At 50.5% G+C, this 26629-nt stretch overlaps 1 protein-coding gene across 1 annotated transcript in view; it reads left to right on the forward strand.

Annotated features, from left to right (window-relative positions):
* Positions 1–26629, forward strand: part of LHPP (phospholysine phosphohistidine inorganic pyrophosphate phosphatase) — a 112730-nt gene that overhangs the window by 23773 nt on the left and 62328 nt on the right. Inside the window, exons 4-6 of the mRNA XM_082721233.1 lie at positions 2392–2455; positions 3321–3413; positions 21782–21873. Of these exons, the coding sequence (XP_082577359.1) occupies positions 2392–2455; positions 3321–3413; positions 21782–21873 (249 nt within the window). The remainder of the gene's footprint in view (positions 1–2391; positions 2456–3320; positions 3414–21781; positions 21874–26629) is intronic.

The raw sequence follows: 26629 nt of genomic DNA on the forward strand, positions 1-26629 counted from the left end.
CTCTGTCCTTTGTCCCTGGCTCACTCTGCTGTGTCCCTTCCTCAGGGAGGCCTTCCCTGGTCCCCCTCCTGCCCCTTCTGGGCTCCCACTGCCCCTCTCTTCCCTTCCCACAGCAGTCCTCATACAGAGGATGAGGGGACAAAGCCGAAACCGGGCCTGGAGGGTCATCCGGCCCACGGGGTCCTCAGCAGAGTGCTGCTGCTTGATTCTGAGATGGTCCCTATGGCTGGACAATTCTGTTCCCTTCGCTTTAGTTTCTGCTCCCAGCTCTGATGTGTCCCTGGGATGCTGTCTCCCTGTGCCCAGCATGTTTAGCCCTCCTCAAGCAGAGCACGCAGAGTCTGGGGTTCCCCTGGTCATTGCCTGTGCCCTGCCCCTTTATATTTGTCTGTGGACTGGGCTGCTTCCCCACCAGACTGGGAGTCCCTCAGGGACAGCCTAGGTCTCGGCTGGTCTCTGAGTCCCAGAGAGGGCCGTGGATCTTGGGGACTGAATTATGGACCCCAACTCCAGGGTCACTGAGTGCAGGGCCCAGCACCCAGTGTCTCCCTCTTCCTGTAGGCCAAACCTGACTTGACTTTGCCGTTCCTTTAAAACTTGGGACCTAGCTAGGGAAAGTGGTTTATTGTAGGAATGGGGAAATAGAAGGAAACACTTCAGTGAGGCTTTATCAGGCAGACTACATGTCTGGATTCTTGATTTAAGACAAAGGCAATTAAGGACCTCTAACCCTGGGTTTTGGGGTCACCGTTTAAATGGGGTAGCATTTTTAGGCCACAATGCTATAAGCAGGAGCTGTTCCGCTTGGCTACCAGGCATCTTCCTGAAGGGGTGCAGTGTTCCACCTAGCCCTTGTGGGGTGACCCCTGACCAAGAAACCTGGGGTTCACTTGGAGACCCACTGGTCCTGCCACACCAGGAACCACCCCGTCCCCACCCCAGCTTCATTTCGTGGGCTCCAGGCTCCCAGTGTACCTGACAGGAAGGATTGGCTGGGCACCAGCCCCTCCCAAAGCCAAGGGTTTGGCTAAAGCCTTGCAGGCCAGCCTGCGTGGAGCCCGAGAACACCGCGTGCTGGGGGAGCATGTGGTGGGCAGTTAGGCTCCCGCAGCCTTCAGGGCCTCAGGTGGGGTCCAGAGGAACGGGCAGGACAGGACTCCGGGGGCGCAGAGCTGAGGAAAGGAGCCAGCCCTGCGGCAGCTCCTGGGAAGCTCAGTTCTAACATTTCAGTAGGCACAGGACAGGTTGCAACCCTCACAGAGGGGAAAGACGTGTGTTCATCCTTTCTGGCCCCGCTCATAGCTCCCTGCGTGTAGCCCAGTCCAGGTAACCAGAATAATCATTTTCTCGAATATTTTTTGAGCAGTGCCTGCGTGCGAGACGTCATGTCAAGAACTTTGCACACATTGTTTTGTTTGAGCTTCACAATAATTCATGAGGTGGGCACTAGGGTCCTTGCCCCCCATTTTCCAGATTAGGAAACTGAGCCCGGAGGGCTTCAGCAACCCAAAGTCTCACAGTTGAAAGGATGTAGAGCTTGGATTGGAGCCCTGGAGTCAGTGTGCCTCACTCTTCTCTTCAGGTCTCTGTGTACGTGTTGTTTGACGTCTCTCCAGTCTGTAGAGCAGGGGAAAGAGAGGCACCTGCTGTGACGGGTCTCAAAACATTTTAACAGTCCTGGGCTCCCGTTAACCCTGTCTTTTGAGTAGTGCAGATTAAACTACCTTTGCTCTCTTTCTAGTGGAATGGCTTTGCTCCGGAACTGGGATTCATTCTCCATGTGTCCCGAGGGGTCTAGGTGTGGCCCCGGGAGGGCCAGATAGTGGAGGCCAGGGCCAACACAGCGCTCACAGGAGTCACGAAGTTGTCCTCAGAAAGGCAGACTCCCATGAGCCTCGGGTGAGACAGGAAGAGATTGTTGTCTTCTCGTGAAAGCATTTGGCACCGGGACCGCCGGTTAATAGGAGATGCTGCGGGGTGCCATGGAACTAATGGGGTTTTCTTCTTCGGGCAGCAATTAGGGTTAATCATTAGCAGTTAGGAGTCCGCCATGTGCTCTGTGGACCTTCTGCCCTTCCCCAGAATACAACGCAGGCCCCTTGTCTTTCTCTGTTAGTGACTGGAACCATTTGCCCCTGGGGTCCCCCGAGGGCTGGCAGCAGGGGGCCACTGGGAGTGAGAGCTGCTGGCCCACTACCCCTCCCGCCCGGGCATGGTGACCCGCTGCTGGGCTGTGTCGTGCCGGCCTCTGTCGGTCGTTCCCAGCCTGGCGCCCGGACTGACCCTCACCCATGGTTCTGCTCTCTCGAGCTGCCAGAACCGGGGTGCGGCGGTTTCTCCTGGCACTGCTCCCGGGCTCCGCTCACCGTGTCCCCTCCTCCTCTCTTGTAGACGCTACTACAAGGAGAACTCGGGCCTGATGCTGGACGTTGGTGCCTACATGAAGGCGCTCGAGGTACCTGGCCTGAATTTGTCTGAGCTGCTTTCAGATCTCGGGGCTGTCTGGGATGCTTCTGGTCTTTCGGGAGAGAGGGGTGAACTCCGTGTCTGAAGCGCCTCTTCTGTTGCCAGAGCAGGCGCCCTCCTGTTCGGGGCTTCAGGCGGAGCACCCGCTCCGCTCCAGAGTGTGGCCCCTCAGCCGCCGGGGTCGTCACACTGCTGTCCTGTCCCTCCTGCTCCTTCCCACTCCCAGGCCCCGCACCAGGCCCACCGCCGGCCTGCTCGCTGCCGCTGTCCTCTCAGACCCTCGGCATCCGTCTGCCACCTGCCTCCTTCCTGACACTGGTCATTTGCAACACCTTGAGCATGACGTGTCCTAATGGGACTCCCTCCTGACTCCCTCCTCCTTTTCCGGGCTGGGTTCAGATGGGGTCCCCGGTGACCCCCCGACCCGTGCCTGCTCAGCCACCCCAGGTCAGCTCACCTGCCACCCTCGCTGCTATGTTGGCTCTTGGCACCCCGCAGTCGGGTGCGAGTGTTGGGCAGACTGGCTGGTAGAGCCCTGGACCTTTTCCCATGGGGGGCCTGTGACTGAGTTGGGGGACAGGAGAGAAGCAATTATGCAAATGAGAGCACCAACCAAATGAGAGGTGAGGGAGGGTGGCCCGTCTCTTGCTGTGCTCAGGTTTTGGAGCAGATCGCAGGGGGCCAGGTGGGGGCCATGTGTCTCTCAGCCCAAGTGTCCTGCGTCTTGGAGGCCCCTGGCCCCGGGTGCACCTTCGGGGCACTCTTTCCTTGATTCCCCAGAGGGAGGCCTTCGGAGGAGGGCTCACCTGTGGCTTTGTCCTCAACCCACGCTGTGTCCTTTTCTCTTTTCCCAGTACGCCTGTGGAATCGAGGCTGAAGTGGTGGGGAAACCTTCTCCTGAGTATTTCCAGTCGGCCCTGAAGGAGATGGGGGTGGAAGCCCATGAGGTAGGGAGGTCTCCTGAGGGAGCCCGTGTGTGGAAGCCGCTCGGTCGGGGGCGGCCTGGAGCACGGGCCGGGGGGCTTAGGCACCTGTGGAGGCCGGCTGGGCAGCCCGGTGTGGACCCGGCCCTCCACGAGAGCTGGTTTTACTGGGAAGGGGGAGAAAGCCCCAAGAGGAGGCCTGCCGAATGCTTTCAGGCGGCGAAATTCGTGTCAGCCTTGAGTCAGAAACAAAGGCCTGTGGCCGTTTCTAAGTGACTTCTGCCGCTTCTCTGGAAGGATAAGAATTGACGTGCCCTACTACTGTGTTCACAGTAGTTCACAGAAGAGGTGAGGGGCGGCCAGCCGGGGGATGGGCGGAAGGCGTGGGGGCCTGGCCGAGGGTCGCATGGACTGCCAGACTGTGCTCGCCTCAGTGCTGCGGGGTACACACTGGGTACGTGCAGGCCCCAGGGGTGCCTGCCCGCATCCGGGGGACAGTGGTCAGTGGACAAGAGCAGGAGTTCAGGGGACCTGCCCCGCTTCCACCGGGCGCTGCTTGAGTCCAGCTGTGCCTGCCCTCCGAGAAGCCACTCCAATGTGAAGCACTGACCAATGAACTGATGAATGAAGATTCTGGAAGAGCCTATGACGGGATTCCTCACATGGTCACAGGCGGCTAGGATGACATGGCAACATCAGAAGCAAGAAGAAATGGAAGACGACAACACCCACAACGGAGTTTTTTTTTAAAGGATCTTATTTATTTGAGAGAGGGAGACAGTGTGAGAAAGTGTGCAGCGTGAGCAGAAGGGAAGGGCAGAGGGAGAGGGAGAAGCAGACTCCCAGCTGAGTGGGGAGCCCGATGCGGGGCTCCATCCCAGGACCCCAGGATCATGACCCAAGGCGAAGTCAGACGCTTAACTGACTGAGCCACCCAGTCGCCCCACAACTGATTTTTCTTAATACCATTTACCTTTTAAAGAGTCAGAATGGCAGGTAAGACGTGGGGAAGGAGAATGTTTCTGCCTCTTCCTATGTTGACTTATTCCGTCGTCTCTTTAGCTGGACTGTTCAGTTCCTCCTCCGTGGAAGAAAAGCTCACGTGAGGCTGCACCAGCCCAGCCCAGTCACCCTGGGCTATTCCAGTCTGTCCCTGCCCTTGACCACACCTGCGTGTATGTTCCTCCTCTGCTTTTGGACTCAGATGGCCGTCTAACTCTCCAGACATAATTAAGACAACCAGAGCTGCTGGGGCGCCTGGGTGGCTCAGTCGGTTAAGCGTCTGCCTTCGGCTCAGGTCATGATTCCAGGGTCCTGGGATTCCCGAGTCCTGTGTTGGGCTCCCTGATCAGTGGGGAGTCTGCCTCTCCCTCTGCCTGCTACTCCCTCTGCTTGTGCTCCCTCCCTCTCTCTCCCTGTCAAATAATTAAATAAAATTAAAAAAGAAAAAGAAAAAAGAAAAAAAAAAGACAACCAGAGATTAGATAGTATATAGATTAATGCTATGTCTTGAGTATATATCTCTGAAATCCTCACTACATGGAAATCCTGGAAACCCACTTAATTCGCAGGAACATTGATCTGCTTTGCTGCTCAGAGATTTAGGGCTGTGGGAGGTCTAAGCTGCAGAAGTTTCTTTCACTGTACTTTTGTTCTGCCCTTGTTTTCGAAAATTCTAATTTGTAACTACTGTTATCAGAAAAAACATTTCAACCAAGTTTCTTGTTGGAAATTAACAGTCCTACCTGATGACTATCCCATCACCTGATGACTTTATTTCTTACCCCATCCAGTGAGAAGTTAATAATTACAATTTTCTGTTTATTCTAGACTCGGGTGTATTGGGGAGAGTCACATGTTGAGGGTGACTGAAATAATTCTGATGGGGCTATGCGGTGTGCTTGTGGACAAGCACATCTGAGCTAGTGTGGCAGAAAACCATGATAAAATGGAAATTTTATGTCCTTGCAAGCGTTCTGGGTTTGTAAAATTACCTTCGTCTCTTAGACATCAAATGCTTACGTTAGTAATGATAAAATAAGAGGACACTTCTCCATTTAAAACAAAAAACAAAACAGTTCATTGAAAAGACAATATGTAACAAGATTCAAAGAATATGTATTTTGCCACCCTTACATGATGACTGTGTTTGAGACAGATGGCCTTCCCAACATGTATCTTAAAAAAAAAAAAACAGTTACGATTTTGGTGTCCACAGTGCTCCCATTTCCCAGGTGGTGTGGTGCTGGCCCCCAGCAGCAGGTGGTTTTCTAAGAACATCGTTGAAAAGACAAGGGGCACATGCCTGCAGCCAACAGAGGCCGCCCCGATGTCCGTTTTGGACATGACAGTGGGGACAGCATCCTGTGGTGAGGCAGGTGTCCCCAGGATCACTGTGGTGTTCCCTTCTTGATAGACCCGAACTTCCCACATGTTCGAGTCTCGAGCACTGGTCTCTCGTGATGCATGGAGGAGGCTGGCCCACTGCCTCAGATATCCAGAACCGCTGCCCTCAGCCTTATTGACATCTGTGAATGCCAGAGGGCACAGGGTGTCTGGGGTTCTTAGGAAGAACCCAGGAAATGTCTTGTGAGGACATCTTCTCTGGTAGAAGAGAAGAGGCTTGTGTTTTGAATGAAGACCACGGGCACAATGACCCTGGGTTTTCAAGACTTTGTTTCCTAGGGCAGAATTTCTTTTTTTATTGTGGCATGTTACAGAGTGACTCTCCCCATATAGCCATAGCTCAGATTGAACAATTAAAACATTTTGCCACATTCTCTTCTTTTTCCTTTCTTCTTTTTTTAGAAACTTTTTCTTTCTTTCTTTCTTTTTTTGCTGTTTTTTTTTTTTTTTTAAGATTTTATTTGTTTATTTGACAGAGAGACACAGTGAGAGAGGGAACAGAAGCAGGGAGAGTGAGAGAGACACTTGGACTTCTTCCTTAGCAGAGAGCCCTCTGCAGGCCTCAATCCCAGGACCCCGGGATCATGACTGAGCCAAAGGCAGACGCTTAACAACTAAGCCACCCAGCCCCCCCCCCCCCCCCCGCTGTTGCATTTCAAACCCCAGGTTTGTTGTTATTGTGTCGTTTCGCATTATAGTACATCTTTCCAAAAAAGATGGTTATTTTTGACATAACTCCAATGTGTTGAAACATCTAACAATGGCCAGCAAACACGTAAACAGATGCTCGTCAAACAGTGTCGTCAGTCATTTGGGAAGTAAATGCAAGTCAAAATGGGGTTAAGCCTCTGCCTTCGGCTCAGGTCATGATCCCAGGGTCCTGGGATCAAGCCCCGAGTCGGGCTCCCTGCTCAGCAGAGAGCCTGCTTTGCCCTCTCTCTCCCTGCCTGCTGCTCTGCCTACTTGTGATCTCTGTCTGTCAAATAAATAAATAAAATTAAAAAAAAAAAAAACACAACTACAGTGAGTGCCCACCTCACACCACTTGGAAGGTCATCCATAATCATTTTTTTAAAAAGATTATTTATTTATTTGACAGAGAAAGAAAATGCATGAGCAGGGGGAGGGGCAGAGGGAGAAGCAGACTCCCCCTTGAGCAGGGAGCCCAACACGGGGCTCAATCCCAGGACCCTGGATCATGACCTGAGCTGAAGGCAGATGGTTAATCAACTGAGCCACCCAGGTGTCCCTATCCATAATAATTTTAAAAACAAAAACAACAGAAGATGGCCAGCGCTGGCGCGGATGTGGAGACGCTGGAACCCTCCTGTGGGGAGACCGGCCAGGATGTGAAATGGAGCGGCCGCTGTTGAGAACCGCTTCTGGATGAGGGAAACAGAAGCACCATATGACCTGGCAATTCCACTCTGATGATGGCATCCAGAACGATGGAAAACAGGTGTTCAAACAAAACCTTACCGTGAGTGTTCAGAGCAGCGCTCACGGTAACCAAAAGGCAGAAACAATGTGAATGTTCAGGGGCATTTGCACAGAGCAACGAAATGGGGGCTGTTCACACAATGGGATAGTTCAGCCGTAAAAAGAACGAAATGCTGATCAGTGGTGCAGTGTGGAGCCTGGAAAACACTACGGTAAATGAAGGAAGCCAGACACAAAAGGCCACATTTTACATGTAACGTGGCATTTCTGTGAGATGTCCCAAACAGGCAAATCAGAAATCTAAAACACGTTAGTGGTTGCTGGGGCTGGGGGCGGGGGAGTGGGGACTGGCTGCTGATGGGGACAGTCTCCCTTTGGGGTGATAAAAGTGTCTGGAGCTGGATGGGGTGACAGTCCTACAACATGGTGAATGTACTTAATGCCACCGATTTGTACGCTTTAAATGCCGACGGTGAATTTTGTGTTTTTGTTGTCACAGTGGGAAAAAACTCTACCTACAAAATCAACAGTGATTGCCTAGTATTAACCGGTAATCAGATTTAAAGTTCCCTGGCTGTCTCAGAAATGTGCTTTCATGTTGATTTGTTTGACTCAAGTCCAAACAGGATCCGTACCTTGCATGTGGTTGTTTTGTCTCCGAAACTTCTCATTTTAACTTTTTATCATGGAACATTTGTAGTGCCTATGCAAGGAGAGAGAGTAGTATAATGAACTCCTAGGTACCCATGACCGAGCTTCGCTAGTGATCAACTTACAACCATTTAGAAAAAACTTACTTTTAACTGTTCATTTTGAAGTGATTTCATACTTACAAAAGTTGCAAAATTAGCACAAAGAATTTTCCACATGCCCTTTGCCGGCTTCTTCAAATGCTAACATCTTATACGATAGTCATAGAACCGTGATAAAATCACATGTCATCAGCCAGCCGCCAGCGTCGTTATGTGGGACACATGGCTTGTAGCAGTTGCCTTCCCCCAGGGTCCTTCCTTCTGGGCCAGAACCTCAGTCCTTTCTGTCTCTAAGCATGGTGACATTTTTTAAGAGTTCTAGCTGACTCTTTTGTAGACTTTGCCTCAATTTGGTTTTCTTCCTCATGTCTCCTTGTGACTTAATTTAATTTTAGGTTACACATTTTTGGCAGGAATGTCCCAGAAACAGTGCTGTGCCCTCTCGGTGCACTCCAGCAGGAGGCACGTGAGGGCATGTTGCCCTGTTGTTGCTAAGTGTCCCTTTGATGAGTGTCAGAGGTGACCTGTGCCAGAGTTCTCCACACTGCAGGATTACTCCCTGTCCCATGTAACTAGTAAGCGTCTTGTGGGAAAGCATGTTGACTGTATAAATAACCTCTTTCCCATCACTCTTTTCCTTTCTTAATGTTTGCATCCACTGATAATTCTTTTTATTTTTTCTTAAGATTTCATTCATTTATTCAACAGACAGAGATCACAAGTAGGCAGAGAGGCAGGCAGATAGAGGGGGAAGCAGGCTCCCCACCGAGCAGAAAGCCTGATGCGGGGCTTGATCCCCAGGACTCTGGGATCATGACCTGAGCCGAAGCAGAGGCTTAACCCACTGAGTCACCTAGGCACCCCTCCACTGATAATTCTTACCTGAAGCAGTTATTACGGGGTGTTTGCCAAATGGTGAATCTGTATTTCCATTTCTGTCATTCCTTCTATATTTATTAGCTCAATTTTACTGTAAGAAAGAGTTTTCTTTTTTTTCCCCATTGACTTGTTTGTTCCAACTTGGACCAAAGGATATTTATTTTATTGCCCAAGTTACAGTCCATTCCTATTGTTATTAATTTTGTTGCTCAGATTGTCCCATATTTAGCCATTAAGTAATCTTCAAGATTAATAGCCACTTATTTAATCTGTACTCCACCCATTCTTCTCCCCTAAATTATTTTGAGTCATATCCCAGAAATCCTGTTCCTTCATCTGTCAATGTTTCTTTGTTCCCAGATGATAGGAATTCTTTTTTAAAGCCATAGGTAATGCCATAGGTAATGCCATCTCCATGTCTAATACCAACAATAATTCCGTGATATCATCAAATATCCAGTTATTGTTCACATTTCCTTGATGGTTTGTTTTTTTTTTTTTAAGATTTTATTTATGTATTTGACATAGAGACAAAGAGAGAGTGAACACAAGGAGGGGAGGCTGGAGAGGGAGAAGCAGGCTTCACGCTGAGCAGGGAACCTGATGTGGGACTCGATCTCAGGACCCTGGGATCATGACCTGAGCGACCCAGCCATCCCTCCTTGATGGTCTTAAAATTGTTCTACGTTGCTTACAATTTGTTTGAATCAGATCCAGATGAAACTCTTGAATTGTTATTGGTCAATGAGAATCTCAGGTGTTCTTTAATCTCCTGGTTCCCTCTACTCCCAGCCCCCAATCGCCCTTTTGTTTTTCCTTGCCACGTGGTGAAGAGGAAATTGGGTGGTTTCTTGCATGGTCTAGATTTTCTTGGTTGCACCACTGGTATACTTTCACTTGCTCTTCCGTTCTCTGTTCTCTGAATATTGACAGTAAGATCTACAAGTTTGCTCAGAGTCTGGTTCAGTTTTTGGATGACTGCTTACAGGTGGTGGTGTGTCCTCCGTCAGCAGGTGGAGAATGTCCACTTGTCCCCTTCTGTATTATTAGCTGCTTTCGTGATTGGTGCCAACTCCTTTAATTCATCCCGGACCATAGAATGGAGCTGTATTAATTCTTCCATCCCTTCTTCGTTTTCCCCTCTGGGTTACTTGTATATCAGAAAGCTTCTCACCAACTGTTTGTTACCCTGAGGTACAGTTCATATAGGGAGCTCCAGATAAAGGCCTATTTCTTTTTCATTGTTCATTAGTTTTCACAATAATGAGTTGATTCTCTAGCATCCTCCCAAGGTGACGAAGGAGATTTGAAACTATACATATATCACTATGAATAGATAGATTTAAGACAGATAGATTGATGAGTTTCAATCCATTGCAGTCATTATCTTATTCATATCAAAAGTATTTCATCTTTGACCAGTGGAACCCCCTTCAAGCTGGCCTCTAAGTCCTTCTGACCCGATCTCAGGAGTCTTTGAGGTTCTTTACTCCCTGTTATGACAGGATCTTCCACACCTGCCGTGTATATTTTCTGTCTCAGGCCCGGGATTCACCTTTCTTCCAAGGAGCCATGCTTACCTTTGGTGGAAAATGATATTTAGAAACCATACTGGGAACATGAAGGGTTCTTGTTGCTATTGGGTTGATCATCATTTCTAAATTTCTAAGCCTTTTTTAAAAAATTTAAGATTTATTTATTTGATGGGGGAAGCACGAGTGTGGAGAGGGGCAGAGGGAGAGGGAGAAGCACACTCTCTGCCAGGCAGGGAGGCTGATGCTGGGGTTGATGCCAGGACCCTGGGATCATGACTTGAGCTGGAGGCAGATGCTTAACCAACTGAACCACCCAGGCACCCCTTTTTTGAGCCTTTTTAGTCAACCAGGCTCAGAAAAGTATTTATCTTTTTTTTTTTTTAAGATTTTATTTATTTATTTGACAGACAAAGATCACAAATAGGCAGAGAGGCAAGCAAAGAGAGGGGGTACGCAGCCTCCCTGCTGAGCCAAGAGCCCCACAGGGGTCTCAATCCCAGGACCCTGAGATCATGACCTGAGCTGAAAGCAGAGGCTTAACCCACTGAGCCAGCAAGGTGCTGCGAAAAGTATCTTTCTTTAAATATGAACTACATCTGGAGTTCATACTGAAACCTCTGATGTGTCAGGCCAGTGGGTTTCTACTTGACCTCATCAGTCTTCTATCTCTATTTCCTTTTTCCACATCAGAAAGCTTGGCTTTCAAGGATATCAACAGAACCAGTCGTTTGTTTTCATCCATTGTACACACAAGAGTCTTGAGTTCCAGAAATTATGGGAAAGAAACCAAACAAGAAGAGTCTGGTGCTACCACAGGGTTAACAGTGCCCCGAGACTGAGCCACTGTTGTGGTTAGTATCCCAGTGGACCGGATGGCCATCACAATGTCACTGTCCTGACCCTTACTGTTTACAATTTCTTTTTTTGGCAGTTCTTTTTTTGTATTGAGCACTTCCTTCTAAAAATTTATGGCCAAAATGCTGGGTTTTAGAGCCACAGGCATAGTTCTTCTCCGGATGGTATGCCACCAACATGACCCTCTTTGAATTCACTTTACTTACCATTTTTAGGGAACTGGTTTTCAACATTTACATTTTTTATAGTTATGTAAAATATTTACTTGGCTCCAAAATCAAATCCATAAAACGAGATATAGTCAAGGAAGTTGAGCTTCTGTCCTTTTCTTTCTCTTTCTACTCATCTCATTGGAGCCCTTTTTATAAATATTATGGCTTACCTTTTCATTTCTTAAATATAAACAGTTATGTATATATATTTATTTGTTTTTAACAGGTTTTATATATGTACTTATTTATTTATTTTATAGAGAGAGCAAGCTCCCATGAGCTGGGGTGGCACAGAGGGAGAGGGAGAGGGAATCTCAAGCAGACTCTGTGCTGACTGTGGAACCCAGTTTGGGGCTCCATCCAATGACACCGAGATCATGACCTGAGCCGAAACCAAGAGTTGGACGCTCAACCAACTGAGCCAGCCAGGTGTCCTTGTCCATATTTATATTCTCATAGGATAAATTTAAGAAAGAATAAATTCTTCTACTCTGTAACAAATTATCTTAAGAAAGGCTAATGTAACATGAGTTTTAAAAACCAGTATTTAGGGGGCGCCAGGGGGCTTGGTTGGTTAAAGCATCTGCCTTTGGCTCAGGTCATGGTCTCAGGGTCCTGAGATCAAGCCCCATATTGGGCTCCCTGCTTGGTGGGGAGTCTCTCTGTGCTCTCTCTCTCAAATGAATAAATAAAATCTTAAAAAACAAACAAAACAACCAACCCCAGTATTTAGAATTGTACATTCTGACAGTTTCGTTGGTTATATTGTATAGTTCAACCTGGCATGGTTCCCCCCTCCCCTTTTTGCTTTTTGGCATTTTTCAATTATTTTCGCAGAGGGCACCTTTTACATTCTGAGAACTGCCCTCCCCACACCTGAGAGAGCAGCGGAGGCCTGCATGGGGGGCAGGTTAGTCTGGGCATCTCATCTGGTGGGTGCTGGGGCTGGGGGTTCTGGGGTGGGCTTTGGCTTGGGGGATTCCCCGGGAATCTCTTGGATAGGTTGAGGTCCCTGCGGTGGTTGTGTGTGTCGGAGGCCGGATGGCTGAGGGCTGGTTTGCTCCAGCAGCCCCCAGCTCAGGCGGCAGAGCTGAATCTTACTTACCTCTCATATTATCATTCTCCTTTCCGCCCTCACGTGCCGTTTCTGTCTCTCCTCTCGACAGACAGATGAGTGGCAACTGCCTGTTGTTAACACTCTCACTCCCTGTTTTTCTAAAATGTTCGTTCATGTTGTTTTGAGCCTCAGAATGTGTAGACATTTTAAGGCAGTATTTCAGAATAAGGCCATTTCAGATGAACTGTGTCTTAGGTACAAGGTAATAAATTCTCTGTTCCTGCTTCTTTATTTTTAATGAAAAATGCCTGTGAGGAGCGGTCTTGCTCCCGCAGTGCCAGGCTGTGGCAAATCTTAAATTTTTCAAGCTGCTTTAATCAATAAAGTTATCACCAGTCATTTCCCTTGATAACTGCTCCTTCCAGGCCCCGGCCCGCTTCCACTGATGTGCCCTCCGCCTGCCTTCGGAATGGACATAACTACCCAAATCCAATTTTCATTCTAACCTTTCCTCAATAGCCTAGAAAGAACAGATTGCTGGTATTACTCTAATAGATTGAAAATTCAAACCTCTTAGAGGTAAACGGGCCTTTTCTGGGAGTCAGTAATAAGGCAAAGGATAACATACCTTAAAGGTTACTTCTAGAAATACCTAATTTCTCATGGCTTAAGGCTTCTGAAGCAGTGCAGTTTTGTAGCTTCCTACCGCAGCCCAAATGATGTGAGGGTTTTGGCAGTTTTCTGTAAATACCGAAATTGCGTCTGTTGCAAATTACGCAGGTTTCGTGGAAATTGGGACTGTTGAAACCAGAGGGCTGAATTAGCACAGGGGCCAAGAAGCTGAGGGCTGGGGGTGCCCATTTCACAGGCAGGGAACCTGAGGCTCAGAGAGGAAGGATCTTGACTGCCTGGAGCCCCGTGTGTATTGGGCACACCCGGGTACCGTCACGTCCCTGCTTATTTCACCAAGTCCTTACGCCAGTCCTTGTCCGAGGTCCTCGCATTTCCATTTTAAGGTCAGGGCAGCAGTTCCCCACCTCTGCACTCTGACATTTTGGGGCCAGATCATTCTTTGTGGTGGAGGGTGGCTGTCCTGTGCAATCCTGCCCCCAGAGTGAAAGCACAGGTGTCTCTAGATGTTGCCAAACATCCCCCCAGGGGCCAGATTGTCCCCAGTTGAGAATCACAGCATTAGGGAGGAGTCACAGAAACCCTAGTACTGAGCCCTAGATATTCTGCTGATGAGGCACGTGTCCACGACCCTGTCCCCTCCAGGCCTTTGCTGTACCCTGGTTCTCAAGGAGGGGGCCGGCCACATTGCAGGATTTTTAGGCTTGGTGAATGAACTTTGAAAAGGTGTATGTAGTACTACAGTATCACTTGCTATTTTGGAAACGACTAAATATCGTTGGCAGAATTACATATTATAGACGGTGAAGTTAGACAGGATCTAAGTGGGGAGGATAAATGCCCTCAGGGCAGCCTGTCGAATATGGGGGCGAGGTTTGTAGGTTTATCCCGAGAGGGCTGGGCATAAAACGTGGACGCTGTCCTTCTGCTCGCTGGTTCTCAGATCATGCATTCTACCGATGTGGCTATGGGGCCAGGCAGTTAACTCTAGTGGTGAGACCTGTGGCTGGGGAGTGGCTGTCCATGTGGGGCCACTGGGGGCCACTCATTTCTCTCATGGCCTCGTCCCCGTCATGGATTTCCACGGAGGGCTCGTCCCCAGTCCCCTCCACCTGCTCGGCCCTGCCGCCCGGCTGCGTGCACATTCTCGGCTGTCAGTTCAGGGGCCCCTGGTTGGGACAGTGTGAGTGGAGCGCCAGGAGCGAGGGGGCCAGGAGGAGAGGCTCATCTGCACCTGCGGCCCCAATTTGAACGTGAAGCTCTGCCTCGAGACAGTGACAGACCTAGACCCGCAGCCTCGGGTTTGAGCCACCCAGGTGGCCTGTAACCTCATGTTCTTTACCCACCCCCTGTGGTCGGACGCTGGGCTTGACTCCCACTTTCCCTCTTGTGCCTAGCCCTGTGAACGCCCTTGAACGCACGTCCTTTGGCACATACCTGATTTGTGGAGAAATCCCACCTAGCGGGGTAGTTGTTGGGCCGTGAGGCACAGGGCTGATTTCTGTTTCAGAAAGGTGGGCTCGGTTTACCTTCCTTACCAGCCGTAACCCCCCACGGCCTCGCCACACCCAGCTTCTTCCTTCCTGTAGAACAGTGGCCGTTGCGTTGTGCTGTGTGCATCCTGCCTCACGAATGTGTCAGACTGGGGTCGGGCGGGGAATGACTTAGCAGCGAGCCGTCCGCAGGTCTCGAGGGGGTCTGGGTGCCGGCGGAAGACCCGAGGCTCCTCGAGAGCTGGATGTGCCCCCGAGGCGTCTCCCGGTGGGTGTGTGCGCCCCTCGGGCGGAGATCCGCACGGAGCCCAGTGCTCCGTCCCCGCCAGCGCTGCGGCCCCGCAGGAGGGAGGGTGCTCCTGGGCAGATGCCCCGATGGCCGGAAGTGTGTGCCCGGGATGACCGGAAGTGTGTGCCCGGGATGACCGGAAGTGTGTGCCCGGGATGGCCAGAAGTGTATGCCCGGGATGGCCAGAAGTGTATGCCCGGGATGACCGGAAGTGTGTGCCCGGGATGACCGGAAGTGTATGTCACGTGCGCTTGCCCGGGAAGGCTCCTTGGCCCTGAAGGGTTGCGCTCCCGGACTTCGTTCCCGGTGAGAACAGCACCCGGGATGGTAAAGAGAGGGCGGCGGGCAGGATCTCGGAAAGGTGAGTGAATCCGCGTCAGGGCTCGCGCCGGAAAGCCTGCCTGCAGGACGGCCGTGCGGCCCCCCCCCCCATCTCCGCGCCCCGCGCGATTCCGCGCTCGCGTGTCCCGCTGCCGTCCTGCAGTCAGCGAGGAGGCGCGTCCCCGGCCTGACAGGTAGGGGTTTTATTTCCCCCGACAGCGCACCTCTTGACCTCTATCTTCTTGCCAATGATTTTTTAAATCCTAAATGATTTGGCAATAATTGCTCCTCCTGGCGTGATTATTGCCCTTCACTGATAGTAAATCTGTGAAATCCCCGGGGGCCCCGGCGCCTTTTGGTATGCGGAGCCCACAAGCTGGCCCGGACAGGCATCGCTGCTCCGGGCAGCTGCACAGCCCGTGTCCCCCGCACCCCTGCGCCCCCCCAGCCTCACACGCGGCCTGGGGTCCGGCGGCGGCTCATCGGGCGCAAGGCCAGCTGCTGCTGCTCCCGACGTCTTCCTCCGAGGGCCCGGATCTCTGCTTCCATCTTTGGGGGCCACAGCAACCAATGTGCTTGCCCCCCGAAGGCCCGCGGGGCTCTGTTCTGAGGGGGAAGAATTTATGCCGCCTTGGGAGTGTGTGAGCATAAAACTGTATTTTCCCCAGGAGCGTGGAAGGCGTGAGGGTTGACGACCTTGTCATTCCCAGGGAATCTAGCAAGGTGGCCCCTGGAGCCTCGGCTAGCAGCGGACAGAAGCCTAAGCTGGAGTGTTGTGTCTGTTCCCAGGCCAACTTACGGGTCTCAGGACAACTCCTTGAGAGGCCAAAGCAGAGTCTCCTGCTGGGGCTCCTGGCTGGTTCCCCGCCTGGGCCGAGCCCTCCCCCTGCTCGAGTGCCCTCCTCCCAGCTGAGGCGTGTGGGGGCCTGGGTGGCCCCCGCTTGCAGGATCCCCCCGTGTGTACATCGGCTGCTGTTGCCGCCCCCGTCGGGTCAGGATGCACGCGTTGCCACTGGCTCGCTCTTCTTTGGTGATTGATGATTTCCCCAGAGCTGCACGGGAGCTTGACAGACACAAAAATTAAACCCATTTGGATTTGGCAGTGTTCTCCCCAGCATCAGTCATTCTAGAAAAAACAATTTTGACCATATCCGGATCCTTGCCACCGGCACTTTTATTTATTTCATTTTTCTTTAAGTCAATTTATTTTTAAACACTTAAATAATTAAAAAAAAATTTTTTTTAATTAGGCTCCATGCCCAGTGTGGAGCCCAACATGGGGCTTGAACTCATGACCTTGAGATCAAGATCTGAGCAAAATCAAGATTGAACGCTTAACCAACTGAGCCACACAGGTGCCCCTAAATAAATGTATTTTTAAAATTTATTTATTTTTAAAGATTTATTTATTTATTTGAGAGAGAGAACACAGAGTCAGGGGAGGGGCAAAGGGAGAGAATCGTCAAGCAGAGCTCCCTGAGATGTGGGGCTTGATCCCAGGACCCTGAGATCATGACCTTAGTTGAAACCGAGAGCGGGGCACTTAACCAACCGAGCCACCTGGGTGCCCCTAAATAAATGAATTTTGAAAGGAACTTTGATCAGTGCTATAAATGGAAAACCAGAATCACTTACTTCCCATAAATAGATTCCTCTATAAATAAACACCAACTAGCTACAATAAAATGTATGTCCTTGTTTTACCGAAAATCAAATAGTGTGTCCCCCATATGCAGAACTGACTTTGGGAAGCGTGGGATTCGAGACAGGATCAGAGGGCATTTATGAAGCGTATAAAGTTTAGAATACTCACTGGAAGAAATGCAGTTTTTTTCAAGTTCTCCACGCATCTTGCGGGGGTCAGGTCGGGAGCCAGAGCCGCTCACAATTGGCACAGTTCACTGTGTCCGTGTCTGAGCTTCCTCCTGGGGCCAGCATCTGCCTGTGGCTTCATTGGTGGAGGCCCCTTCGGCCTCTGCTTGAGTGTGATCAAACGACAGGCTTGGTAGCCGCGAGATAGCCTGGGGCGGTTGTCAGAAGAGCCTCATTCCACCCGGAAGGACCTCTCTGGCCTCCAGAGTGGCACCAGCTCAGTCTCTGGCCTTCTCCACAATCTCCTCAGGATTCCTCCTGTTAATTTGAATGCCTGTTCAGATGTTTTCAAGGACAGTTGCTTCAAGCTTATTAACCTGTGCTTTGTGGAATTCATTGTGTGGCTTGCCTTGGTGAATGGTGGCAGATGGGTTGTTAGTACCTCCTAACCTGGTTGGCCTCTTTTGCTCAGATCAAAGCTCAAAACATCACCTCCTCCAGGAAGCCTTCCCTGACCACTACCCCTTTACAACCTCCTGTATTTTTGCAGAGTTCTTGGCTATGTATTTGTGAACTTTCTGACGAAGCTCTGTCTTTTGCGTTCCACTGGAGGCTTCATGAGGGCAGCGATGGTGTCTCTTTGACTCCCTGTGTCCTTACTGCCTGTCCCCAAAAGGGCTTGATACAAAAGAGCTGGGACACTGGAGGCAAGAATGCCATCATAGAGACTTGGAATGTCTCCAACAGGGCTAGATTAGGAATTTCCCCAACAAAACATTTCCTCATTTTTTTTTCCTTTTAAAGATGTACAGTAAACAAATCTAGGCACTGTCTTTGATGCTTAACTTGCATGATTTCATTTAAATGCCACACCGCTTATACCCATTTTACAGATAGAAGTGGAGGCTTGCCTAAGACCACCGAGCTAGCAAATAACAAAGCTGGAATGTGAGCCTGGTTGCTCTGCCCCTGTCTAAATCTCAAACTCAGTCTGTCCATTCTGCTCATCACATAGGGCCTGCCTTGTTTTCCACTACCTTGTACCCCTACTCTAAGATGGAAGACAGGATCCATGTCTTCCTCCCATGGGTGGAACTCCCCCAGCATGAATGCTTCACAGTCATCACTTTTATATTCCTTGATATTGGCTTGTGGGTTCCTTCATTGGTTCGCCCTACCTGGCATCTGGGTTCCAGAGAGAAGACTTGTGGAGTAACTGTTGGTTTTGAAGCTTCTGTCCCGGCCCCATCAGGACACTGCCTTGTCACAGGGATCTGTTTTCTCAGGCGTGTTGGGCCTTCAACCACGTAAATTCCTGACTGAACTTGAGAACAGATCTAGGAACGTGTTTGATGTCTGAGGCATTGGACTTTATTTCCACATCTTCTCCTAAAATATTTTCAAGCTTTTAATCAAAGTTCTGTGGTAGCTGAGTGAGGGGAGCTGCTGTTTTTTTCTTTAGAAACACATTTTCTTATTAAGAAAGTATGAATCAATTTGAACAAGAATATTAATAATACAGATCGACACGGGCATAAGCACACCCGCTTGAATGGGAATGAATAAAGCTCAGGCAGTCCCGAAGTAGACTCTACCTTGGTGACCAGTGAAGAGTCCGCTCGACTTTGCCTCCTACCTGCCCCCAGACGCGGACAGCCACGCCTTCATCCCGAATACTGGTTCCCTCAATGAGCTCGTTAGCTGAGTGCCAGCATCACGTACCTGCCTGCGGGAGCTCACCTGCTGCAGAAAGAGAGAATCAGTGCAGTGCAGGAGGGGACGTGCAGTGCAGGGGGGTAACCCAAAGGCTTTGGGGAGGGCCTTGGAGCCCCGGCAGCTTCAAAGGTGGTGGTCTTGAAAGCCTGTTAGGAGTTGGCCAGTAGAAGGGGGCTAAGCGGGCAGATGGGTTGCCATGCGTCATGGGTCACCCTCTCCCTGTTCCTCTGGGCAGATCCGTATTTCTAGTTAGTACCCTTTCCTTTTGCCTAAGAGACTTCCTTTTACATGTCTCTTGTGTGGATCTATTGGTGATGATTTCTTTTAGCTTAAGACATCTGAAAAGATCTTTATTTCACCTTTGTTTTTGAAAGATACTTTTGTTGGGTATAGAATTCTAGGTTGGCATTTCCCCCATTGGCTACTCATGCATTGTTTTCAGTGGGAAATTGTATGTCTTATCTTTGTTTTTCAGTGGGAAATTGCATGTCTTATCTTTAAAAAAAAAAGCATGTGACGTGCTTTTTTGCTTTTTTTTTTTTTTTAAGGATTTTATTATTTTTTTGACAGAGAAAGACACAGCAAGAGAGGGAACGCAAGCAGGGGAAGTGGGAGAGGGAAAAGGAGGTTTGCCGCGGAGCAGAAAGCACAGTCCTGGGATCGATCCCAGGACTCTGGATCATGACCTGAGCCAGATGCTTAACAACTAGGCCACCTAGGTAGTACCCCGCTTTTTTTTTTTTTTTTTTTTTGCATCAGTAGTCTTAAGATTTTTGCCTTATCACTGACTTTGAGCAATTTGATTATGTTGTGCCTTAATGTAATTTTCTTCATGTTTCTTGTGTTTCATGTTGATTGGGATCTTGCATTTGTGGCTTTATGAGTTTTCTTGTGTTTGGAAGTTTTTCAGCCATTAGGAGGAAGTCCAATGTTGTTTCTGTCACCTCCTCTCATCTCACCATCAGGAATTCCAGTTGCACGTGTATCAGGCCCTTTGAAGTCACATCATAGTTTGATGAGACTCTGTTCACTTTTTTAAAATATTGTATTTATTTATTTGAGAGAGAGAGAGAGTGTGTGTGCATGACCAGGGACAGGGAGGGACAGAGGGAGAGAGATAAGCAGACTGCCCTACTGAACAGGGAGCCCAATGTGGGGCTCTATCCTGGATCCCAGGATCATGACCCAAGTGGAAAGCACACGCTTACCCCAACTGAACCACTTAGGTGCCCCACTCTGTTCATTTTGTTAAATTATTTTTTTTCTTGCTTTTTTTTTGGTTGGTTTCTATTACTGTATCTTCAAGTTCATTAATGTTTTCTTCCGCATTGCATAATCCAGTATTAATTTCATCCAGCGGGTTTTCCATTCCAGACATAATGTATCTCAAGTGCTAAAAATGTAAATGAAATGTAAGCATTATTTAGTACCACTCACTTGCCATCAGTTACAAATATCAGTAAGTTGCACTGTTACTAGTAATTAAAAATCAAAGCAGTTCTTCTCCACCTGAAAAAAATCCGGTCTAGTTGCCTGTTCTAGAACTTCAACTGGGATCTTTTCTTTTATCTACCGTGTCCCTACTTAACTTTTGGAGTGTATGGAAAATAGTTGCGGTGACTAATATAATGTCCTTGTCTGGTGATTCCCACATCTGTGTGAGTTCTGGGTCAGTTGAGGCTGATTTTTTTTTTTTTCTGTTCATTATGTGTGATATTTGTCTTCTTTGCATATCTGATCACTTTTTTAAATTAGTTGCCAGATGCTGTGAATTTTACCTTTTTTGGGTGCTTTTTTGGGTGTTATTTTGTTCTGGGATGTAGTTAAACAGCTTGGAAACAGTTGGATCCTTCCAGAGCTTGCTTTAAAATTTGGGAGGCAGCCCCAGAGCAGGGTTTGGTCTAAGGCTAATTACTCCCCACTCTAAGACAAGGTGCTTCTGAGAACGCAACTCAGTGCCCCGCGCATTATGAGACTTTCCAGTCTGGCTGGTGGAAACAGGCACTATTCCCATCCCCATGAGAGGTCTGGGTGGTGTTTTCTTTCATTTGCCAGAGTGATTCTTTCCCTGGCCTCAGTGGTTTCCTCACTCACGTGTGCTGATCAGCGGTCTACGAATGCTGCCTCATTCAGAGGGATGCTCTGCATATCTGCGCCCGTCCTCTCTCTCCAGGGTGGCCCCCTCCTCTCTGACACTCCATCCTGGGAATTTCAGCTGCCTCAGTCTCCCAGCGCCTAGCTTTGTCCTCAATTCCAGGAGGCTGCCAGCCTCTGTGTGGTCCCGCCCTGCACCCAGTCTGGAAGGCGGACTCCCCTTATGTTTCCAGTGTCCCAAATCACTGTCCTTCACTGCTTGATGTCCAGCGACTCGAAAAATGTTGTTTCTTCTAGTCTCTTTGGTTTTCTGGCTGTTTTGGGTGGGAGAGTATATCCCACAAGATGCTTTTTGAAATGACAGCTAGGCTGCAAGCATTTCCTTTGTGTATGTGTGTGTGTGTGTGTGTTTTTGTTTGCACGTTAGTTTGGCTTTTGTAGTAATACCTTCATTATTGAAAGCAAGACTTCCTAAACTGTGAGCTATGAAGGTTTGCAGAAATTTAGTCAGTTTTCACAGAACTAGTGGTTGGCTCCTGGGTAGAGCCATTTGGCTGCAGGTAAAATGGAGCCTGTGTTGGAGGAGAGGCAAGACAGGGTCGGCCTCCCCACACATCCCTGTGACACTGTGTCGTTTCAACCCCTGTGGGTTGATTTCATGTTGCCTACGTATGCGCTGTTAGAGCCCCTTGGCTGTTGGGCGGGGAGTGGAGGGGTGCAGTGGGAGATATATTCAAGGTGGGTCGACTTTCAATCAATACCATGACAAAACTGCCTTGTTTAATTTGTATGGTGGTGGTTTTAAGCATCAAATCAAGCGCTTGATTATGTCAGAAAAGATGAAGGAGCACAGAATAAACTGTCCTGACATCACTTCTGAGCTCATGTGTCTGCCCGGCAGGCCATCATGATCGGAGACGATATCGTGGGAGATGTTGGCGGTGCCCAGCGGTGCGGAATGAGGGCCCTGCAGGTGCGGACGGGAAAGTTCAGGTGAGTGCCCCGCTCGTGGTCAGGTTCATCTGTCTGCCTTCCTCTGTGGATTCCGGGGGTGTCCTGTGTTTTTGTTTTGTTTTCTTCCCCCAAATAAAGGGGGTTGTTCTTTCCAAAAAGAATGGTATGTGGACATCTGCTGACCTCTGTGTAAGTGTGTCCTAAGGTCAGGCCTCGCTGACCTTTTTGTCTCAGGAGTGGTCAAGTAAAGCGCTTTTGCTACAGGATCCAAGACTGAAAACTGGGGTTCAAATAGGGTGGAGCTTGGAAGGAAAGAGCAAGGGCTCCAAGCTGTCCCCGGCTACAGCAGGTCGGGCTGCATTGGGGCCATGCTCCTTTGGGCAAAGTGGTCAGAGCCTGCCCTGCCCCTGGAGCTTCCAGCCGGTGCCCCTCCTGGCCGTCCTCCTTCTGGGGCTCTGCCTTGTCTGTTTGTGGGAGACAGGGAACCTTGAGAGAGCAGGTCCTTCCTTGGTCAGGGACCCCTTGGAACCAAACCTTGGTCTCCAGAGGAGCTTGTGTTAATCTCCTGGGTCAGAAGTGCAGCCGAGTCTCTGGCGGGTCCCCAGTGACACTTCTTAGGTCAGGGCGTGGGCATGGGGAGGTGCCCTGCGGTTTTGGGGTTTGGCTTGTGGAGGGTGTCTTAGACATCAGAGTATTGGCTTGTGTTTTCCGGACGGGTTTGATTGTGGCTGTTCAATATAATTTTGTAGCTGCTGGAGAGACTTGGCTAAAATATGGTTACCCAGGGGTACTTGGATTGGTGGTGGGAGTGGGGAGGTGGGGGAGAGGAGGGTGGCATCTGTCCTGAGTGATCTGCTTAACGGGGTCAGAGAAGTGGGACATCTGGGTGGCTCAGTCGGTTGGGTGTCCTACTCTTGGTTTTAGCTCTGATCATGATCTTGGGTCATGAGACTGAGCCCTGTGTCGGGCTCCCTGCTTAGTGGGGCGTCTGCTCGAGATTCTCTCCCTCTGCCCCTCCCCCCAGTCACATTCGCTCTCTCTTTAAAATAAATCTTAAAAAGACAAAAACAAAAAATAAAAACAAAAACAAACCAGGGTCAGGGAAATGGAGTAGAAGGTCCTACTCACTGTGAAGCCCCTCTCTCGAGTGTGAGACCCAGGAGACCTGCAGTTTGGGGTGGACACAAGGTGAGTGAGGGAGGCTCGGTGCGGGTGGAATCTGCGGCCAGAAAGTCCCTTCCGGCCACCGCCTGGACCCTCCCAGGGCACCGGCAGCTCTCTTCGAGCTCCTGGCACAGCTGAAATATCGGCCCTCAAAGGGAGCGTTTTCTGGGTCCGCTTGGCTATGTCTGGCCTAAGGAAGTAAGGGAGATACCACCCACCAACCTCGGAAGCATTTCAGGAGAGCAGCCTGGAGCTCCAAGGGCCCTAATTCCACCGATCCCTAAAGGTGCAGAGCCCAGGCCTGTTGCTGAGCTGGGGGGCTGGCCACTGTCTGGTGGACGCTCTGTTGTACGGTGCCGCCCCCGCTGCAAGGTGCTGCTCCTGTCCTGCCTCCCAGGGCTGGGGCTGGCGCTTTTCAGAGTCCCCCCGATGCCATCTTCCAGGGACATCAACCTCATCAACAGTTGGCCAGACCCTTCTAGGCTGCTCACTGTGTGTAGATAAACATTTGGTACACACATGGGTGTGTGTGTGTGTGTGTGTGTGTGTGTGTACATGTGCATGCTTTTATATATATATATACACACACATATATGTGTGTGTGTATACATGTGCATGCTTTTATATATGTATATGTGTGTGTGTGTGTATATATATATAAAGATCTTTTTATGAAAACAGCATTATATTACTGTACAACTTTCTACTTCCTTGGACGGTGCTTGGTGGCATCTTTCCATGGCCACACTAACTTATTTTAAACGCCTCAGGAGATGCAGATACCATTTGGTGCCTGACGCCCGGCGGGCCTTTAGCAGGGGTGGGTGAAGCTGATGGTGTCTGTCATACCGTCTCCTCTTCAGGCAGAGCCTCACCTGGCCTTGAGCACAGAGGCTGGGGCTTAGTCTGTCTTTTCTGGAAGGCGGTGCAGTTTCCTATCTTGTTGTTTGTCATAAGGATGTGAATCTGCCCTTGTTGGTGTGCAGGCCGGAGTGAGAGGCGCTCTGGTGCAGGTAAGGCAGCCAGTGAGCCAGCCGGCTAAGATGGGGGCCGGGTTCTGTGCGCGGGAGAGTGGGTGGGGACCTCTCTGTCACTGGCCACTCTAGAGCTCTGCTGCTGAGTGCGGGGGCCACAGGCTGCCTTGAACTGTGGCTGGTCTCAGTCGGATGTGCTCGAAGTACGGAATACAGATCTAAAGACTGAAGGGGAGACAAAAAATGTGAAAAAGCTCATTTGTCGTGTTGTATCCCGATTACATGTGCAGAGGCTGACATCTTACGTTAATTTCACCTGCTTATTCTTATTTTTGTCAGTGTAGCTGCTAGAAAGTTCTTGTTCACTTCCCTGGGTCCCATTGCTCCGTGCATTTCTGTAAGGAGTGGGGGGGGGGGAAACTGCACCTCCCCCTTTCCCCTGCAGATGGCACTCGCGACACACAGGCCCCAAAGGACAGCTAGAGAAACCATGTGCTCTGGGCCCCATGGGGCTGGGAAGCCACGGAAGCCTCCGTGGCACCCTGCTTGGGAACCACTTCATGGTGTTCTCTGGCTCTCCCGTGTGGGTCAACTTCCCTCCAGAATGCAGTCAGGTCTTCCTGAGCTGAGCTTTGTCTGGAGTTACCGCATGTTTCACGGAGCATAAGTGGTTCAACCTGGTGGTCCTGCATCCGTGCTATGAACACGCCCCATTCCTCCCCTTCCCTGCTGAGGACACTTGGGTGGGTCCTGGTGTGGCCATTCTTTGAAGTGCTGCCAGGAATGTCTGATCCTTGTTCCTGGGCACGTGGGCATGGTCCTCGCAGGGGAGGTTTGCGTAAGTTGGAATTGCAGCGTTGTGGGGAGTGCATGTGACCCAGCAGGTGATGCCAGACTCCCACGGTGGTCGTGTGGGACCACTTCTGCTCCGCCTGCCATGGGCAGGGCCCCTCTTGCTTCCAGCCTCTTCCCCACTGGGCTGTTTTGAAGGGGAGGCCTGTGGTGTTCCTAGTTTCCAGGCTTAGGGGCCTTGGGGAGTGTCAGCTCCCAGTATTCCAGTCCACCCGGATGCTGGGCGCCCCTGGGAAGTGGGGAGGGACCCACAGGGGTCTCGGGTGAGAAGGCATGGGAGAGGCAGAGGTGGTGATGGGCATGGGTGGTGAGGTCAATGGCTGCCAGGGTGGGAGAGGCAGGGTGGGTGGGGGGCCGGACACACCCCTCTTGGCCTTGCCCTCCGGCTTTGCCTGGGTTGGCCTTTTTCCACACCTGCTCGGTTTACTTGCTCTTTGATTGGCTGGTGGTGGGGGACAGTGGCTCCTCACTTTAGCCCATGCATGCCCGGTAGGGGTGATGTTGCTCCCAAGGGGGCTAGAATTCCTCTTAAGGGTGAAAAAACTTAGATGTACCGTGGTTGCGGGCATTCTGAAGGGCCGTAGTACATAAACAGGGTGGGGTGCTGGGCACCTTTTGTTTCTGCCTGTGCTGGGTGTGATCCTTGTGTTTCTTTGGGGTCACCCTTGTCCACCCCAGCACCTTGGCAGGCACAGGCCTGGGCATGGGACTCAGGCTTGGCCAGTCTGAAGCATGCAGAGCTCCTGGCCACAGTTGCTGGGGTTGTGATCTAAGTCGGCTGGTGAGTTAGCCCAGGATTTTCCAGAACCTTTAGGAAAATGGCCAGTGAGGCGTAAGCCAGGAAGTTCCAGTGGCCATCTCTGGCACCCCAGAGAGAACCCTGATCGAGGGTCAAAGCGGAGTCTGGAGATGGGGAGAGAGAGATTGTGGTGACCTGATTAGAGCATCTGGATCTAGCACTGCCTGAAGCCGACGCCTCCTCTGGCCTTTTTGGAAAAAGTGGGCCATTGAATTAGGAGTTTTGTGAGCAGTAGAGCAAGGGGTCCGGGGGTACCTCAGCTTCCATCCCTCCAGCCTCCAAGCTCTCCCTGGCTGGTCAGCCATGTGGGCTTCTTTCTGAGATATGCCCACTGGGGAGCTTGCCCCAGGGCTCCCCTGTCTTTACATGCTGATAGGTCCCCATGCTGCCCTTTTCAAAGGGCAGAAAGAGACCTCCACAATGGCCTTCAGCTTAGCACCACTGGCTTTCTCCCTGCTCTAGAATGTGTTGGAAAGCACCTCATTTAAGCTCAGAGGGAACTGCCCACAAAGGTTTGCCAGAGCCGTCTCGACATAGAATGAGCTGCCTGTCACTAGAGATGACCCACAGAGGCTGGCGGACCTCCTTCTGGGGAGGCTGAAGAAGGGGCAGCAGCAGCCAGAGGCCGGGGCGACAAGAAGCCTTGAATCCTTCCTGAGGCTGCCGACGCGGAGTCAGGTCTCCGTGCTTCTGGTCCGTGGGACGAGCCCAGGGGCTGGTCCTGTGTCCCCACTGACAGACACAGTTAGTGCCACAGTCCCCGCTTGTGGAGGCGGAAGCTGAGGCCCTGTCCTTCAGGCCTCCGATTCCGCCCAGCCTGTGACCTCCTGCTCCAGGTCCGGGGCTGTTACTGCCAGGGCTGGAGCCCGGCCGGGAAAACCACAGGCAGAGCTACACGCAGGGGTGTAGACGGCCGAGTAGCGAGGAGCCTGGAAGGAAGGACATCTGATTGTCACAGAGCATTTAGTTAAGTGTCTTCTCAGTATCTTAGGATGAGACTCCAAAT

Source organism: Mustela nivalis (assembly GCF_964662115.1).
Source record: "Mustela nivalis genome assembly, chromosome: 2".
NCBI classification, from domain to species: domain Eukaryota; kingdom Metazoa; phylum Chordata; class Mammalia; order Carnivora; family Mustelidae; genus Mustela; species Mustela nivalis.